Genomic DNA, 20,068 nt, shown 5'->3' with positions numbered 1-20,068 from the left:
TCCTCTACTGAAGCTGTGTCACTTAGCATAATAATTAAAGACTAGCATCCAAAGAAAATGAAGAGCTAAATCTCAAGGCTGTGCTAAGCAGTTTAGTCCAAGAGGCTGAAAATACCTTAAAACAGAATGTCATACAGACTAGAACATCATATAGCCTAGTGAGGAGACCGCAAGGGACCAAAAACAGTGAACCACGAACAGGCTCTTGACCATCTAGATTGTGAATACACAAAGCTTTAGCCACCTACAGGTCCATAAATCTGGAAATGTAGGTGCCTACAGGCTGTAATCAGGTATGATGGCATCTGATAAGAGATTTTAAGACCTGTGATTTTAGACTTGGACACCAAATGTCTTCTGTGAAACAACTCATAGCAGCAGCAAGAATTTCCATGTTACCCCTACAGCTTCCCTCTTCAATCTCTGAGTCATTGATTTCCTATCACAACCAACATGAAAATTTATAAAGGGAAGCATCACAGCAAGCATAGGAGAGTATTATAAGTGCAAAGTAAAAATCAAGTATTTTGGATCTCATTCCTTTTCCCAACCATAATTACTGTAGGAAATGTTGGGCTTCACCCAATTTTCAATTAGAGGTGTTCAGTAACATGTTCAGACTTCGAAAAGATGTTCCTACCTTTTGCTATACATCTGATTACAACAATGAGCTATGCTCTGTTTTGCAGACTTTGCACTTGTTAAACTTCAATGAGCAGCATGAAGAACAAAGAAGGCAGTCAGCATACTCACAACAAAAGTATCTTCTACTTTGGCAATTCCTTTTCCAAAGATTGTCCCTAGTTGATCTCCAACACCGGCCAACAGAAAACCAAACAGAGGAATTCCCAATAAGGCATAGATGATACAGAATATCTTTCCACCTTGTGTGCGTGGAGAGATGTTTCCAAAGCCTAAATTACAAACAACTTGAGATGTTTAAGGAGTTACATATATTATATTACACATTTTAAAAGGACTGCAGGAACAGAATGGTTAAAACCAGGTCCTACTAGGGTAACCACACAAGACAGTGAATGAAATGCAGGTCATACAATCTTCTCTGAGCTAAAATTAAACTGCTACACAATCACCAACTTACTTTGTATTTTATACCTATTATAGAGAAGTAAAACTCAGATAATTTTTGGGGGGTTCTTTGGGTTTTTGTTGTTGTCATTGTTGTTAATTTGTTTTTGTTGTTTTCTGGTTTTGTTGTGTTTTTTTTATGATAGCTTTTCTTATTGTGATGGTTTGGGTGTTCTCTGCCCCCCCACTATTATGAAATCACCCAGACTAGACTCAGCCAAGCTTAAAATTAAGATGAAGCTTTATATTTACATCTTAGCACAATATACAAGCAGATATTTACAATATATACAGCTATATACAGAAATACACAAGTTAAAAAGTAATACAGAAACACAAAAGCCCTCCCAGAAACTAGAGTTCCCAGGAAGGGCTCCCAACTACCCTTCCACCTCCTTTCTACCTCTTTACCTTATCCCAGACTTTGACTTATGGTCAAGGTGAGTTTGGAGAATTAGCCAGGGGGGTTAGGAAGTAGAGGGATTAGCTACAGAAATAGTAGGTTAGGGAGAGAAGGGCAGGCAGCCAGAGCCAGAGAGCAACTGTGTTATCTGTGTTTGTGTTCTGGTTTTTATACATCTCAGCAAGCCTATGAGTGATGTAGACATCACCACTGTGCCTTTTCACAGACTATAATCTAATTCTTCTCACCAAAAATATTAAAGCTAGCCTCAAAGTAGCACACTTATCTACTGCAATTAGTTAATAGAAACTGCTTAGGCTATGCCTTATCTCTGCTACTTGCAAATAAATACTGCAATGGTACTCATAACTGGCAGGCTGCAGTACTTGTAAACAAGATACAATTTTCCTTCACATGTTCTGTGTTTCAAAGTGAAGCAGCCTGGAAAAAAAAAAAGCAACAAACAAACAAAACCAACCAACCAAACCTCAACAAACAAACACTACCACTTGGATAAGCAAAGCAAGGATTTCTATCATAAACGGGACTACTTTTGGAGTCTTCATTATTAAAGGCTTTGGTCTTTTCAGTGTTGTGAACAGAGTTAGAGAAACAGTTTACAGTTCATGGCTCTGTCCCTTTGAAAGTGGAAATGATTTTCTCTTCACTGGCATGTGTAAAAGAGCACCTTGATGTGCCTGTAATACCTCAGTTGCTGCTGGTCCACTTAGAATGAAGAAACTGAAATACAAAGTGCACAAACCTCAAGTGCATCTTCCAAGATTGGTATTTTCATGATTTGGCTAAGGTCACACAGGTAGAACCCTACAGACAAGTTTCAAAAGTGTCAGTCCTCAGCTTTCATTCAGAGGTTTTTCTCTTCCAAAGGATCATTCCTGTTTTCTGGGAGCAGCAGTATTAAAACCCTGGCATTTTGGAAATTGTTTGACTTTTCAGCACAACAATGTGCACTTCGAGGGAGGCAAGAGGGAGAACTTGTCAGGAAAAGACTTATTTTCCATTGAGAAATTAAGAAAAGTAATTTTGGTTTTAGCTGTTGGGTTTGTTTGGTTTTTTCCCCCTAAATTACCTTGTGGTAGAAAAATCCAAGTTGTAAATAAAGAGCAAAATAATTTAGCAAATAATACAGAAATTTCTTTCTTACTATCTTGAATGTTGCAGAAGATATAATTTTCATATAGATGAAAATAATTCAATGAAAATTCAAATTACTACTAAAAAAGCTAATTCACAAATTTTATCGGCTCTACTGAGAACTCACAGTGTAGTCTTAATTTTTATATCTTAGAATTATTGCATAATGTGATTATAAGCATCTCAATATAAAGCATGTGTACTGAATCTGTTTGTTATTTATCAGACTTTTTAACTATTTTGAGCATTTGGGTTCAATATATAGATTTTTCTCTGTAAAATCTATTAAATTCTGCTCTCATGTACAGAATCATGGAATCAACCAGGTTGGAAGAGACCTCCAAGATCAGCCAGACCAACCTAGCACACAGCCCTAGCCAAACAACCAGACCATGGCACTAAGTGCCTCAGCCAGGCTTCTCTTGAACACCTCCAGGGACAGAAACTCCACCACCTCCCTGGGCAACCCATTCTGATGCCAATCACTCTCGTTGGGAAGAACTTCCTCCTGATATCTAGCCTATTGAATAGGGCTGGGTGCTAGGTTGGACTGGCTGATCTTGGAGGTCTCTTCCAACCTGGTTGATTCTATGATTCTATACCTCCCCCAGCACAACTTCAGACTGATCTTCCTCCTAATATCAAGCCTATACCTCCCCCAGCACACTTGTTGTGTCCCCTTGTTCTGGTTGGTTGCCTGGGAGAAGAGAATGACCCCCACCTGGCTACACCTTCCCTTCAGATAGTTGTAGACAGCAATGAGGTCACCCCTGAGGTGAGCTATGCCTAAGCTCAGTTCTCAAAACTATTTTTTTTCCTTTCAGTACATGGGAGAAAAAGCTGCCCCTCACTTACCTTCATTGAACTAAAAAATAAATCACACTGGGAAGATATCTTACTTCTAGTTGGTATATTTTTTTGGGGGGAGTGTTTGTTTTTGGTTGGTTTTGGGGGGTTTGCTTTTGTTTTTTTTAAACACCAAATGCAATGTTGATAAAATTGTATAAAAGTTAGTAATATTTTTTTTCCTCAAATCACTAGTTGGGTAATAAATAAATAACAAGCAAACACCTCCCCCCCAAAAAAACACACACAAAAAAACCCCACCAGTCAAAAAGGGCACAATTACAAGAAATAGCATCAATTACAAGTTGTGGAGTTCTCCAACTTCACAAATTTTCCATCCACTAACGTAATGGAAAGAGAAAAATATGACTCAGGCAAGTGGAAAAAGTCACATTGCCTTTAGACCAACCTATTATCCTTTCCCTAACCCAGAGCCAGGGATAAACTTAGTGATTACCATAATTCAGGAAATTTCAGCTACGTTTTGTGCCTTCTTGCACCAAGGAGAAAAGATCCTTGAGTTTTAAAATAAAATTAGCTCGTTACCAACCAAAAAAGGGACAAATAGATCCAAGCTACATTGCTTTCATAAACATGATTGTTTTCGCATCAACAGGAACTTGAATAGTTGCCAGGGTGTAATTCCTGAGGGGTGTTAACACAATTTAGGACCAGAGGTCTGGATACACCAGATTAACAAAACTCATACCAGGGATTTAGAAACTGTTCTCCCTTTTTCTTTTATTTTTTTTTTTTCAAGAATATTTGCTCTATAAAAATGGTGTCCTGTAATGGTGACAAAATAGCAGCCCAGTGAAGCATGTGCCAAGCAGGCAGTTTTGCTCACCTGCCTTCATGCCAGTTTCACGCCAGCAAACTGGCATTCTCTGTGCATCCCACAGCTATTTCAGAGGCAACTGCTGCTGTGGCATACTTCTCATCTGCTGCTAATTGGTATGAGGACACAAAGTTCACATTCAGCTCTGTCTATTCTCCTCCCTAAATCAGAGTCATGTCTTGTTCAAGAAAAGGAGAGTATCTCACTTCTACAGTCACAAATTCTTACTTTTCATCCTGAAAAATGAGAAATTATTTTCTTCCATAAACAGCAAAAAAAGTATTGCTTTATCAATTGCATTTTTAAAATATCTCAGGCATTACTGGACCTTAGAAAGGGGCTGCAGTTTATCTGTTGAGATGCTCACTGCACATAAGACAAGCCACAGTACTCTCATGATACAACATGTACTTTAGTAAATGGATCTGCCAAGGGGTTTCCATCACATATTAATCATACTTCCTACAGTGTCGTGTTTTATAACAGTCTGCTGCTGTACACCACAGCCTGCTTTGTGAGTTACACAACTTGTCCTCACATCCTACTCCTGGTTTCTCCAGTGAAAAATGAATCCATAATTTATGCAATAGAAGAGAAAACATTTATATTTCATACGGCTAGTGTAATTCCTGAGGGATTTGTTTTAGCAAAGTACTATTTCTTTCTTTAAAACCAAAAATCAATTAGAAAAACTCTGTCACCATACAGTACCCAAGAAAAAAACTCCTTTTGGGTACTGTATTTAGAAAGAAGTACATGGTCACAGGAATGTCACCACATATCCCTGTACATCGCACAACTCTTCTGCATGTGCAGGGCAGGAACAACTGGCACCTCCGCAGTAGCATCCTGGCACAGAGTCACCAGCTCCAGAGGCTGGCATAAAGTCTGTCTATGACTGTCCTGTTCACCTCAGGGAATTAGGCACAGCACACTCCCTGCTGCCTCCCCTCTGCCACCTCCAAGCTGCTTGCCTAGAAGGGTTGGGGATAGGGATCACATGCAGCCTCAGTACTTTGGTCATTCTTCATATCCCCATTCTCATGTAGCTTTTCTCTTGCACTGATAATACCAAGTTGGTTCCTAGAGTCAGCTGTTCCCCTATCACAACCAACACACTTGGTTTTGAACATGTAACAATGTGTAGGTTGGATACTAGGAGGAAATTCTTCACAGAGGGAGTGATTTGCCATTGGAATGGGCTGCCCAGGGAGGTGGCGTTGTCATCCCCAGAGGTGTTCAAGAAAAGCCTGGATGAGGCACTTAGTGCCATGGTCTGGTTGATTGGCTAGGGCTGGGTGCTAGGTTGGACTGGCTGAGCTTGGAGGTCTCTTCCAACCTGGTTGATTCTATGATTCTATGAACAATGCACTTGATTTAAACTTGCTAAATTTATCTGTTTCCCTCACAGAACTTTTAACCTTCATCTGCAATAAATAGTACAGAGTACAAAAATTAACTTGCAGAACGGGACCAGTTTTACCCAAGATGACATCACCTTTTCAGTCTGTCCTTATCTAATGCACTATCCCAAATTCACTTTCATAACCAGGAAGATGATTTACTTCCTAGTTTCACCAAATTCCTTTCATGTCCTGCCAAATGCTTAGCATGCCTTTAATGCCCAAAGGACTTTGCACATTTAGAATATGCTGCCTCTGACAAGCAGTTGTGGATGAGAAATGCATTTCAGAAGGAGCTTCCAGTAACCCCTAAGTGAACTAAGAATAAAAGGCCATTGTAAGTAGATTGTAAAGAATTGTTCCATTCAACAAAATAACATATCCACAGTTCCAGATCCAAAACCCCTACAGCCTCCAAGATTCAGATCAGATTCAAGCTCAGTTCCTTTGGTCAGCAATACAGATGAAAGCAAGGGAAAATGACAAGGGGGGAATGAAAAAACATACAAGAAACCTCAAAACAACAGCAAGAAGAACAAAAAAATAAAACCAAGAATTTATGGGGTTTTGTTTTTGTTTCAGTTTTCATATCCCCTTCTCTGTGATTCATTTATTTGAAGATGAAAGTGCCTGTAACTTTCCCCATGTGAAAGAGACTTGTTTTTAGGTAGAAATCAGTAACTTTGATTAACTACAAACACATCACAGCTTTTGAGCAAAATAATCTTTGAAGTTTAAATTTCGAGTTAGGTTCTCTCTCCCCTGCTCTGCCTCTGTGCTGTGACATAAAAATATGTCTTATTGTAAGCATGGAAGAGTTAAAAATGGTAAAAATTCTCACACAATTGACAAGATTGTTGTTCAGATGCTGAGACAGTCTTTGCATTCAAGCCTTCAGACTGACAATGAATAAAAGAAATATAATCTAATTTCCATTTTAAGTAGAGAAAAATATCCCTTTGCTTTGTAGTTAACTGGTATCTCAGTCTTTCACAATGCCCTTTTAGATTCATGTTTTCAAAGCGGAATCAGAAGAATAGAGACTCCAAAGGAAAATATTTTCACAGAAAATTCCTAGACAAAGCAAGGCATCTGCTGAAACTAACTGGCTGCAATGAAGTATTTCTCATGTGAGAGAATATAGAATCATAGAATGGTTTACGTTGGAAAGGGCCTCAAGAATCATCCAGTTCCAACCCCCTGCCATAGGCAGGGACACCTCCCACTAGAACAGGTTGCTCAACCTGGCCTTGAACACCTCCAGGGAAGGAGCAGCCACAACCTCCCTGGGCAACCTGTGCCAGTGTCTCACCACCCTCACTGCAAAGAACCTTTTCCTAACATCTACTTTGAATCTCACCTCTTTCAGTTTAAACCCATCACCCCTTGGCCTGTCATTGCAAGACCTTGTCAATAGTCCCTCCCCAGCCTTCCTGTAGGCCCCCTTCAGGTACTGGAAGGCTACTATAATGTCTCCTCAAAGCCTTCTCTTCTGCAGGCTGAAGAGCTCCAACTCTTGTAGCCTGTCCTCATAGGAGAGCTGCTCTATCTCTCTGAGCATCTTTGTGGCCCTCCTCTGGACTTGTTCCAACAGTTTGATGCCCTTCCTGTGTTGGGGACTCCAGGACTGCACAGTTTCTAGGACTTGGTTTTGTTTGTGAAATTGATTGGAAAAGAGTGTCACCACATATGATTCATTTATATCAAGTAGCTCAAGTGGGATTGAAAGGTCTGAGGAAAGTTTGAAACATTTTCTCTCCAAGTAAGAAAATGCAAATCCAAATACCAGTAAATGTTTTCTCACTGTTTTTGACATAACTCAGATTATATGAGACATCATTCATAAAGTAGCAAGCAAAGTAAAATCATATCAAAATAATGTCATATGTTTTGAGATAGGAAAAATTACTCTCAGCTGTAGGTTTGGATATGTGGGCAACTGATGAAAGATGAGTTGGTGAAGATGCACATAACTACACAAAAACTATGATAACAGAAATTTGATACTGGGAAAACTGCATAGCCTCAGAGGAAAGGCTGAGCTCCTGGCTGCTGAATGCCACAAGGCTGGAGCCAGGTGTGGATGCCATGCCCTCAGCTTCAGCCACTGGCTGCTATGTGCAAACCAGCGGCAGTATTGCTGTAGGTTCACATCCACCCTGACTATGCAGCTCAATTGCAGAGATTACCCTTTTCAAAGGGCATACATGTGTTTTGATACTGAATGTCAAATTGATTTTAAGAGATCAAAAGATGCTTTTTTCCAGGCCCCGAGGAGTTATCTGATGAAATCTTTATGAAAGCTACCCCACTGAATTTCCAGATGCTTTTTCCCTTTGGATTGTCACTCTGGCTCAGGAGATTAGCATTTAAATACACCCCTGCCCATCACTACCAAGGCAAAGATAAGCAGTTATTCACAGATATGCAAGATATCACTTTTAGTATAAATAATGGTCTGGAATAATCATTAAACAAACAGGTGGTATACTGCATATAGTCAATATATCCACAAAGAAATACTTTATGGACTTTTATAGCTGTGGTTAGTAATAGTGCAAGAGCAGTTTCAGTCTTCCATGTGATCCTCTCCTAGCATTGTGCACTGCGAAGCAGATAGAGATAGAAAATTTCTATTCTCAGAAAGTGCAAAATTCTCTATGTCATTTAGGTCCATAACTCCTTGGCTAAGAACTAGACAAACACATTACATCAACCCTTAACTAGGGAAAGTCTGACATCTAATGTCCTCAAAGTGTCTCAGTAAAGTGTCTCAGTCAAGTGTGTGCAAGGCCACACAGAAATCTATTGTGAATACTTTAAAAAATCTATAGACTGTCCTTCTGTCACAGCCAACATACATGCACACATCTGTGCACATGAATTTCTGAGCACGGTGTAAGAGCATGTGAATGATGAATAAGAACAAAGGCTATTTGCAAATTCAAGTACTTGAATGTATTAAGTACCCATGCAAACATAGAATGGCTTAGGTTGGAAGGAGACATCAAGGATCATCCAGTTCCAACTTCCTTCCATAGGTAGGGACACCTCCCACTAGAATAGGTTGCTCAAGGCCTCATCCAACCTGGCACAATATTTCTCTGTCACATATATACACTAATTATTTCATATATATATATATATATATATATATATATGTTAAAATTTTTGCTCAAAATTGAATTCTTCAATTAACCGAATTCTCCGAGTAGTTTGAGTCCCATTCTGGGCTACTCAATTCAAGAGAGATGTTGAGGTACTGGAACATGTCTAGAGAAGGGCAATGAAACAGGTGAGCGCCCTGGAACACAGCCCTGTGAGGAGAAGCTGAGGGAGCAGGAGGTGTGCAGCCTGGAGAAGAGGAGGCTCAGGGGTCACATCATTGCTGTCTACAACTACCTGAAGGAAGGCTTTAGCCAGGTGAGGGTTAGTTTCTTCTCCCAGGCAACCAGCATCAGAACAAGGACACAGTCTCAAGTTGTGCCAGAGGAGGTCTAGGCTGGACGTTAGGAGGAAGTTCTTCCCAGAGAGCGCAATTGGCATTGGAATGGGCTGCCCAGGGAGGTGGTGGAGTCACCATCCCTGGAGGTGTTGAAGAAAAGACTGGATGGGGCACTTCTTGACATGGTCTAGTTGATTGGCTAGGGCTGGGTGATAGGTTGGACTGGATGAGCTTGGAGGTGTCTTCTGACCTGGTTGATTCTATTATTCTATTATTCCATGATTCAGGAACTACGTTGTCACAAAGTACTGCTGTTAAAAGCACAGCACTCCCTTTGGTATTATCTGTATTCCAAACGATGAAATTCTGTTTGTTAGCACTAACTCATAATTCTGTGTCATGGAAATGTCAATATATTGTTTTGAAAGTTATAACGTTCTGGCTCAAGCTTGAAAAAAATACATTTTATTTTAAATACCCTCTCAATTACCAAGACTTTTCTTTTTCAATTGTGAATAATAACAGGAAAGCCTGGACTGACATTCATAAAATGTGTCATATTTGAGAACTGACAAGACAGAGGCTTGATCCTCTTTCAGCGCTTTCTTTTCACCTGTATTCTGTGGGAGCAGTAATCAAGTCAATAAAACTTTCAAAAGAACAGCCCATAAATATTCATGGGAAAGAAGTTTCCTTCAAGTCAAAGTTCTGTGCTAGAGAGGTGAAGGAGCACTGTAAGGGGAGTCATTGTATGGATATGAAACTTGTGCAGTATTCAATAACTCACATTTAGTTGCTAAGGCAGTTTCTCAAGGAACTAGGTAACAATTGTTAAAAGACTTTTAATAGCTTCAACACCAATTCAGACAGCTCTGCCACCCAGTACAGGTTGTTCATTACATTTCATTCAGCTGTCACTTTGCCCAGTGAAGAGTTTCTACTTATCAGTAGTAGGAATTCTGTCCCTTTTTCAATTGTTTTCTTTTCTGTTGTTGTTATGGCTTGCATTCATTTTCTTCAGATTATTATTAGAATAATATTGAATCAGTTCCAAAATCCAAGAACTCCTACTTATTTTTTTTCCTTTAAGTGAGATTACTCCATGGGAGCAAAATGCCTGGCTAACAGCTAGCGAAAACATAATGTACTCTAAAATAAAAAGTTAATAGTTCACAATATCATGAAACTTTTACCACCCACATATTCTTATCAGGAGTAAATGCATATCAAATGTGACAAAGCAATAATTGTTCTGCACCAAAATCACGAGCAATATCAATGTGCAGATTAAAAACTCACTGATCCAAGTTATCCACAGAAAAACAACAATTGTGAGTTTTAGATGTACTGCCAAAAGCAATCTATGAACAATTATTCCAAAGCTGAGACTTAATGGAAATCTGAATATTATTTTTTTTCCTAGAGTTTTGGTGTTTTCTTTTAATGAGTTCCTTTTTGTTCTCTGTGAGTAATTGAGCAAACAGGTTTGGGGAGGTTGTTTACAAATAAAGCAATTCTTGCTGGCCTCTCCATCCCAAGTACAAAGTGACATACATGCTTTCCTGTAGAGTTAAAAGCCCCTTGCCTGTGCACGTTTCTGTCTGCCCCACAAATAATAAAAAGCAGCAAAAGTGATAGTAAATTAAACCTGCAGTAGATCTACAGCAACAAATGAGATGTGAACAGCTAAAATATGTCAAGACTCCAGTACTTGCCCCTTCTTTCCAGGAGAGCTGTCATTCCAAGAGGAAAAGGACATCCAGTTTCTCCTGTGAAACATATTCCCTGCCAGCATGGGTATGCTCTAAACACACCTCCGTTTCAGTGAGCTCATAGATTTGAAGCAACTAAAAATCCCACAGTCCTGCAATCAGCAGACTCAGACCTTGGATCTTGTTAAGCTGATACAACTGGCTAAAGCAAATGCTGGTACCCTTGACTTTTTAGGTAAACTACAATTTTCATTGTGGCTTTAAACTTTTCTTCATGCACCACTTAAAGAGACCTTTCATCACTTTTCAGTGTTCAAAAATGCAGATTTGACTTTTTTTTTTTTTTTTAAATCCTTTATGTCCTGTATCAATTCTTGCTTATAAGCTACACATACACAATCCATATAGACAGACCATTAGCCCTGAAATAAAGATATGCAAAGACATTCTGGGAAATAGAGAACAGTCCAGGGGAGAAGGGAAGCAAAAAGATTGCCAGGAAAAATAACCTCATCTTTTGCACATATTTAAGCACACAATTGCATCATATATATAAATATATATATATATATATATATGTGTTATATATATATATATATATATATATGTTATGATAAGACTTGGGGTAATGGTTTTAAACTAAAAGAGGGTAGATTTAGACTAGAGACAAGGAAGTTTTGTTTTTTACAGTGGTGAAACTCTGAAACAGGTTGCTCAGAGAGATGATAGAAGCCCCATCCCTGAAAAATTCAAGGTCAGATTGGACAGGCCCCTAAGCAATCTGATTTAAAGATACCCCTGTTTATAGCTGGGGGATTGGGTTAGATGACCTTCATAGGTCCCTTCCAACTTAAAGCATGCTAGAGTTCTATGATTTTGCACATTATGTCAAATGGTGAAGTATTTTATTATGAATAAAATATCTCTTCATGTCTCCTGACATATACCAGTCTATTTTAGAAACACAATTTCCTCAAAAGACTTAAGGTTAAAAAAGAAAGAACACTACTAAGTATCTAAAATAAAAAGTTCTGAAGATCTTTATTCATAGCATTCTTTTCTTGAAAAAGAAAACAAGATATTTTCTCATCAATGCAGCTCACTATCAAGTACCTGGAAGTTTTGTGTGTGTGTGGGTTGGTTTTTTTTTTTTTGCTAGTTGCTTTGGGTTTCATTTTCCATGAAAAGATCTTTACAATTACGATTAATATGGAATTCAAAGCCAGAACAAAATAAACCAACATGCATAAACAACTCCTACTGACTCCACATTTTAGCTTCCAGTTTCTAATATGTTATATTCCTTATTCAGCAAAGCAAATAAACAGCCAGGCTGCTATTGAACAGCTCCAGGGATGGTGACTCCACCACCTCCCTGGGCAGCCCATTCCAATGCCAATCACTCTCTCTGCCAACAACTTCCTCCTAACACCCAGCCTATACCTCCCCTGGCACAACTTGAGACTGTGTCCCCTTGTTCTGTTGCTGGTTGCCTGGGAGAAGAGACCAACCCCCACCTGGCTACAGCCTCCCTTGAAATTTTTAAGAGATTTTCAGGGCCAGGTGGAGTAACCTGCCACCAGATGGACGTTCAGCTGGGTGGTTTTGATGACATTCCTGGAAACAAGATGGAGAAGCAGCGAAGTCTGCTTTCTCCAGAGTTCTATGCCTTGCAGCTAGGGTTTCTGATATTCCAGGAGCTTTTTCTGTGGGATGAGGGATTTGTTGGTATGGGTTACCTGGTATCTGATGAGAGTGCTGAGCCACACTGCAGTCTCTCCCTTAATCGAGGCACTGGCAGCTTTTCCCAGCATCACTCAGGCTGTAGTTTTCTGAGAGTTAGAGGAACATAGTGTCTGCTCTCAGGTTGGCTAGTGGTGGCAAAGAGGCTCCAAACATATTTAGAGGATAGAGAGGCAGACTGCCTTTCCATCTCACATGTGTGCATGCACACCAGACATGACCATGTAAGCTTTTTTCCTTAGCAAGCAAGGCTGAGAGCAGGCAGTGCTGAGTTCTGCAAATGATTTGCCATTAGAATGGGCTGCCCAGGGAAGTGTCCAAGAAAAGCCTGGATGAGGCACTTAGTGCCATGGTCTAGTTGATTGGATAGGGCTGGGTGATAGGTTGAACTAGGTGATCTTGGAGGTCTCTTCCAACCTGGTTGATTCTATGATTCTATCTTCAACACTGTCATGATATGTCAGAAAATCAGACCTGGAAATCATGCTGAGATCAGCTCATTAATTTCCCAGAATTTTGCACTATAAATAACATTTTTTTTTAAATAATATTATTATGCAAGCAACCAAAGAAAGGGCAATTATAAGACAGCAAAAAAAAAAAAAATTAAAACCTTTTAAAGGAGCAACAACTAACTTCTGCTTCCACAGTACTCAAGTTTTAGTAACCTAAAACTATGCAAGTGTGTGGGTTTTCTCTCTGCACTGAGAATGCTTCAACAGAAGGTAGCAGAAGATGAGCACTCTGTGGCTCACAAGTGTCCTACCAATCCTCAATACAAATCCATGTCTGCACCCAAGCCACCTGGTGAGCTGTAAGTGCAGATTCACACTCAATTCTTTGCCAAAAAGAGCAGTCTAAAGTTCGTGATTCTAACCAAAAGTTCCTAACAGATGTAAATGAATAGGAAATGTGGAACATGTCCAGACAAGGGTGATGAAGCTGGTGAGGGGAGCATGTGAGGAGAGGCTAAGGGAGCTGGAGGTGTGCAGCCTGCAGAAGAGGAGGCTCAGGGCAGACCTCATTGCTGTCTGCAACTACCTGAAGGGAGGTTGTAGCCAGGTGGGAGTCTGGCTCCTCTTCCAGGCAACCAGCAACAGAACAAGGTGACACAGTCTCAAATTGTGCCAGGGGAGGTCTAGGCTGGATGTTAGGAGGAAGCTCTTGACAGAGAGCATTGGCATGGGCTGCCCAGGGAGGTGGTGGAGTCACCATCCCTGGAGGTGTTGAAGAAAAGACTGGATGAGGCACTTAGTGCCATGGTCTAGTTGATTGGATGGGGCTGGGTGCTAGGTTGGACTGGCTGATCTTGGAGGTCTCTTCCAACCTGGTTGATTCTGTGACTCCATGAATATGGTATCTCTGCATCATATAAAGCCATTAAATTGACTGTTGTCTGGCAGTGCAAAATAAATTCCAAAATTTATGTTTATAGACCACTGATATATTTTGGATTTAGATCCCCAGCTGACTTTTGAAAGAAGCCAGTGTGATTTACAGTGGAGAACAATTTCAACAAGTTCCAAAACCATGAGCAATCATTTCCTTCACACCTTTCTTTTAAATACATAGCCTACAATTTTTCATTCACAAGAGGAATCTTTTAGAATTCTCTAATTGCTTCACTTGCATTTAAGTAAACAATTCAAAATTGGACAAATTACTTTGTGAGACAGAGAATAAGACTTTTAGCTGAAGATCTTATTTTTACATAGTCTTGAATTTCAAGGAAAAATCACAAATGTATGTGTGTCTGTATACATACATGCATACACATATATACATGTACATATATGCATATGCAGACTTTGGATCATGGAATCAACCAGGTTGGAAGAGACCCCAAAGATCATCCAGTCCAACTTATCACCCAGTCCTTGCCAATCATCTAGACCTTGGCATTAAGTGCCTCATCCAATCTTTTCTTGAATACCTCCAGGGGTGGCTCCACCACTTCCCTAGGCAGCCCATTCCAATGGCAAATCACTCTCTTCCCTTGCCCTTCAAAGTCTTGGGGTGGAATACAAATAGCTAAGTTAGTGCAGACTAAGCCAGCTGACTCTACACCCTACACACAGATTCTTGCTTAGACTATAGTCTGCTGAAATCAGATGTGAAATACATTTTCAGTTAGATCAAAATCCCCAAGATAAAAAATTACTTACTTACTAAGCAAAGGGAAAAATCAAGAGGAAATTACTTGAGAATTTGACCTCTAAGAAGTTTAGATCATTAGCTGTCAAGAGGAGAGAGGCTGTGAGGCACAAGGCACGGCCAGTCTCTTCCTTGGCCTCTCCAAAAGGCCTCCAGACATTTCCCAACCTATGGTTCTTTATTTTCCATCCTTAGATCCTTGGGGAAACAATCATCTTGCCATCTCATTTAAATCTAAATCACTTGAGGGCATTACAGTTTAGACAGGGTCAAACTCTTTGCTTTCTCCATCCTTTGGTATCTGATAGCCCATATGAAATGGTATCTTATGAAAGATACAAGATTTACCAGTGCCAAACTGCAAAATGGAGTCAGAAAAGGAAAAAGAAACATCTTTGCAGAGTGCATTTTTGTGTCTTTCAGTATAAAAGTTGTAGGAATAATGGAGGCAGGTTTGATCTGGTTCCTACTTTGTACAAACATCTTCACCCAAATGTCAGTTTTAAAACACAGAAGCGTCAATTTACTTTTTTCCTCTGTCTCAAGAGTCAGTTCATCTTGTAAAAGTAATAGCTCCCTTTTTATCAAAAGTGCAATATCTCTTGGAACGGAAAGACAAGAAAAACCAGTTGCTGAACAAGATAATATTGGGTTTTCTCCCCGAAAACATGAAAGCCTATAGAGGTATGGACAGCACAGAAGCAATGCAAGCTACAGACAGTAAATCTTAATGACTTCTAAACAGAACTATTCCTGGTAGAAGAGGTCAGCTACATTAATTAAAACACACTCCATGCCCTTATTCAGCTTATCATTTTTAAAGAGTAAGATGAAGGTAAGAGGAGAAATAATCGCATTTTTGCAGATGATAACATATATTGATATTCATTTCCCTGCTATTATCACAGCATTCTGAAATGCATGGCAGAAAAGTTAATTAGCCTCACTAAAGGTCAGTACTACTCCATTACTACCAGAAATAAGCACCTAATAACTCAGATGCACCTGTATGCATAGGGAAATTTTCATCTGTTTTAGCTGCTGTGAATTCCATATTAGTCCCTTTAATTTGGAATAGCAAATATGCATTCCATTGCAAACTCCCTGGGCTACATTTCATTGGAAAACTGGGAAAGGAATCTGCACACATTTCAGTGTACTTTGGCCTCTCACAGAGAATATAATACTTGTGAGAATATATTTAAAAGGCTTTTAAAAAGAAATAATCTGCAGCAGTGTTCATAGAATCATAGAATGGGTTAGGTTGGAAGGGACCTCAAAGATCATCCAGTTGCAACCCCCTGCCATAGGCAGGGACACCTCCCACTAGAACAGGTTGCTCAAGGCCTCATCCAGCCTGGCTCTGAACATCTCCAGCTGCAACCTCCCTGGGCAACCTGTGCCAGTCTCTCACCGCCCTCATTAGAAAGAACCCTTTCCTAACATCTAGTTTGAATCTCCTCTCTGCCAGTTCAAACCCATTGCCCCTTGTCCTGTCATTACAAGACCTTGCCAATAGTCCCTCCCCAGCCTTCCCATAGGTCCCCTTCAGATACCAGCAGGCACTATACGGTGCTCATAAACTGTCTTGGAAGACATGAACTGCCATTAAGGTTAAGTACATTTCTACTCCTTTGGCCTCTTCAGACACTTAGGACATTTCCATACACAGCTTTTGTTCATAAAAATATTCACTAAGTTGTTGTTTGAAAGCATTTCCATCCTGAACAAGTATTTGTGCTCATTTGACATACCCCACTGTGGTAGCTTGAAGGATCCCAGGTCCCTCTTAAAGCCATGGGGACAGAGGCCCCATTCCAGAGGCACGGATCAGCTCGTCCCAGGATACTGCTATATTGTTATTCTATTCCTTTTCTGGAATGACAGCGTAAAAGATTCCTGACTTGATCTCTCCTCCTCCCTGCCTTTCTTGCTTCCACTTCTCCAGGCAGTGTGCTCTGGTAGCACGGCTCCTGGGGGAGCTGGCAGGCAGGGAGCTGAGCCGCTGAGGCCGTGTGGGCCCAGCTGGGGCCGGGAGTGGTTTGCACCTATCTTTAGGCCGGCTGAGGGCGGAAGGGGTGGAGGATTCTAGAAGGCCAGGTCGGGCCTAGTGGATTTTATACTTATTCCACCTGCCTGCCCTTTGTGTGTGTGCTCTTCTAAATGGAAATGCTCTGTGCTAGTTTGAAGCAGGCTAGAATGTTTTGGTGAGGAGAACTAGATCATAGGCTGTGAAAGGAAAACAGTGGTGATGTCTGCTCCCCTCAGAGTCTTGCTGAGAAGAAATGAAAACATTAGGTAACACTCCTGCCATTTTGTCTCGCTCTGCCTTGAGCTGCTGGCTGAGCAACGTCTTACTCCCTAACCTCACTTTCCATTTGCACTAACCTTTGCTGCTTAACCCCCTGGCCGAACCTCCATTCTTCCTTAGGACTGGGGTAAGGTTGAGAGGGGCAGGGGGAAGGTGCAGGGGTGGTTGGGAGCCCCTCCTGGGGACTCAGGCTTCTGGGAGGGCAGTTGTGCTTCTGTATCACCTTTCACCTTGTCTATTTCTGTATATAACTGTACACACTGTAAATATCTGCTTGTATATTGTGCTAGCTGTAAATAAATAGCTTCATTTATATTCCCAGAGCCGACTGAGACTGGTCTGAGTGATTTCCAAAGTGGGGGGGAGGCAGGGAACCCCCAAACCATCACATTCTCTTTAAAACTTCCAATCAGGGTGCAGTATCCTCATTCTCTCTCCTGAAAAGGGGTAGGAGTTGATTCTGTCCTCCAGAACCCAGTATGCTCGTGGCCCAAACTGGACTGAAGGGAAAGACATTACAAACACAAGAGTATTACTCATCATACTTTTATCTACCTGTGCTAGTCTGAGCCTAATTGGAATATTTTAGCGAGAGAAATTAGATGATAGGCTATGAAAGGGAAACAATGGTGATGTCTACTGCACTCATAGGCTTGCTGAGATGTATAAACACAAGGACACAAACACAGATAAGAGAGTCTGCCTGTCTCTGTTGCAGTTGATGCCTGTGCTTTTCTCCCTGTGAAATCCAAATAATTCTGCTTCTAACCCCTTTTGCCAGTCCTCCAAACTCACCTTGCACATAAGGCATACTCTGGGGTAAGGTAGAGGGGTGGAAAGGAGGTGGAAGGGTGGTTGGGAGCTCCTCTTGGGGACTCTGATTTCTGGGAGGGCTGCTGTGTTTCTGTATTATTTTTCACTTGCATATTTCTGTCTATAGCTGTAAATATTGTAAATATCTGCTTGTATATTGTGCTAAGCTGTGAATATAAAGCTTCATTCCTTAACTTCCATCTGGCTGAGTCTAGTCTGGGTGATTTCATACGTGTGGGGAGGCAGGGAACTCCCAAACCATCACACTACCCCTTCCAAAAGTTTCCACTATTGTTTAGGAATATGTGATGCTGGAAATCACACCAATGTTACCAACCCTGTCTGGGTTGAAGGGTTTGTAATAAGCCAAATGCTGTAAATTAGTTTTTTTAACTTTTTAAACAAATAATAGCAGTTCGTTTTGAAGAAGCCTGCATAATCATCACAGGAAAAAAAATACCAATCCACATTGCCTTCTTTGCATTCAGCTTGAGCAAGGAAATAAGAGTAACTACCTTACATTCAAAATATGCAAACAAAGTTGTCTCCTATTTCATTTGTATGAATTATCACAGAAATCACTCAAAACATGTTGTAACTCCAGCTGCTTTTGCATACAGGACCTCACTTTCCTCAAGCAACCAGAAGGGAACTTAACTGGGGTGAAAACAGTGAATGTTTTGAAAACAATCCTACTCAAGGCCTAAATTAATTTGGTCACACTACGATTGTCTGGTTCTACTGGACACGATTTATACAATAGAATGCCATAACACACTCTTATAACACTTTAGTAGAAGTAATTAAGCTTTCATGAACTGAAGCCTAACTATTTTTAGCTTGTTTTAACCAGAACTTCTTTTTTTTGGGATCAGAAATATTTGTAAGAGCAATCTGTGTCAGTTTGGTATCTCACAGCTTCATCTGTCAACACAAAGACAGGAAACATATTGTTTGTTGCCATTTTGATTTTTTTCAGCACAGCTTTGTGATTCTCAGTAGAAAATGAACTAAGTGCAAGTGCAAGCTAAATTACCAAGTCTATTCACATTCCCAAAAACTCAGTGTTAAGTCTTTTCACAGTATCACAGTATCACCAAAGTTGGAAAAGACCTCATAGATCATGAAGTCCAACTCTTTACCATAGAGCTCAAGGCTAGTTGGAAGAGACCTCATAGATCATGAAGTCCAACTCTTTACCACAGAGCTCAAGGCTAGACCATGGCACCAAGTGCCACGTCCAATCCTGCCTTGAACAGCTCCAGGGATGGCAACTCCACCACCTCTCCGGGCAGCCCATTCCAGTGTCCAATGACTCTCTCAGGGAAGAAGTTTTTCCCTCACTTTAAGCCTAAATTTCCCCTGGTGTAGCTTGAGGCTGTGTCCTCTCGTTCTGGTGCTGGCCACCTGAGAGAAGAGAGCAACCTCCTCCTGGCCACAACCACCCCTCAGGTAGTTGTAGACAGCAATAAGGTCACCCCTGAGCCTCCTCTTCTCCAGGCTAACCAATCCCACCTCCCTCAGCCTCTCCTCGTAGGGCTTGTGATCAAGGCCTCTCACCAGCCTTGTCACCCTTCTCTGGACACGCTCAAGCATCTCAATGTCCCTCCTAAACTGGGGGGCCCAGAACTGAACACAGTACTCAAGGTGTGGTCTAACCAGTGCAGAGTACAGGGGCAGAATGACCTCCCTTTTGATTCTCTTGAAGGGATCATGTACTGTTCCAGTGAGTTCTTTGGGGTGAGGGAATGCTCTCCCACTGGACCCCGCTCTGGGTACAGTTCCAATATTTTATTATAGTTTAAACACTAAAACCATAACAAGAAAGGTATACTGGAAACCACAATACCTACGGCTCACATGCTACAGCCATAGGGAAGGGTATATGGGGGAAACTACACTGTTGTATAAGATATGACAAACAATCACAAGTAGCACTAGTGGTTGAAGGGCAGTCTATGCTCACCCTATCCCACTGGCCAGCAAAGCTCCCAAGACATGCAGATAGCAGAACTGGTCATCTGCCACCTTGAAAGGTAGGCATCCCTACCATGGACCAGCACCTGTTACGCTGGTGAGACCGGTGCTGCTCACAGCTCAGCCACCTATGCTCTCAGTTTATATGTGCTCAGAATGCTGTGACATGTGGCCAGTAT

General features: G+C 40.9%; 1 protein-coding gene across 4 annotated transcripts in view; it reads right to left on the bottom strand.

Annotated features, from left to right (window-relative positions):
• Positions 1 to 20,068, bottom strand: part of KCNK2 (potassium two pore domain channel subfamily K member 2) — an 88,929-nt gene that overhangs the window by 34,622 nt on the left and 34,239 nt on the right. For all 4 annotated transcript variants that reach the window (XM_064164506.1, XM_064164507.1, XM_064164508.1 and 1 more), the window contains one exon: positions 754 to 914. In XM_064164506.1, the coding sequence (XP_064020576.1) occupies positions 754 to 914 (161 nt within the window). The remainder of the gene's footprint in view (positions 1 to 753; positions 915 to 20,068) is intronic.

Source organism: Pogoniulus pusillus, chromosome 25 (assembly GCF_015220805.1).
Source record: "Pogoniulus pusillus isolate bPogPus1 chromosome 25, bPogPus1.pri, whole genome shotgun sequence".
Classification (NCBI taxonomy): domain Eukaryota; kingdom Metazoa; phylum Chordata; class Aves; order Piciformes; family Lybiidae; genus Pogoniulus; species Pogoniulus pusillus.
This window is presented reverse-complemented; position numbering and strand designations above follow the sequence as displayed.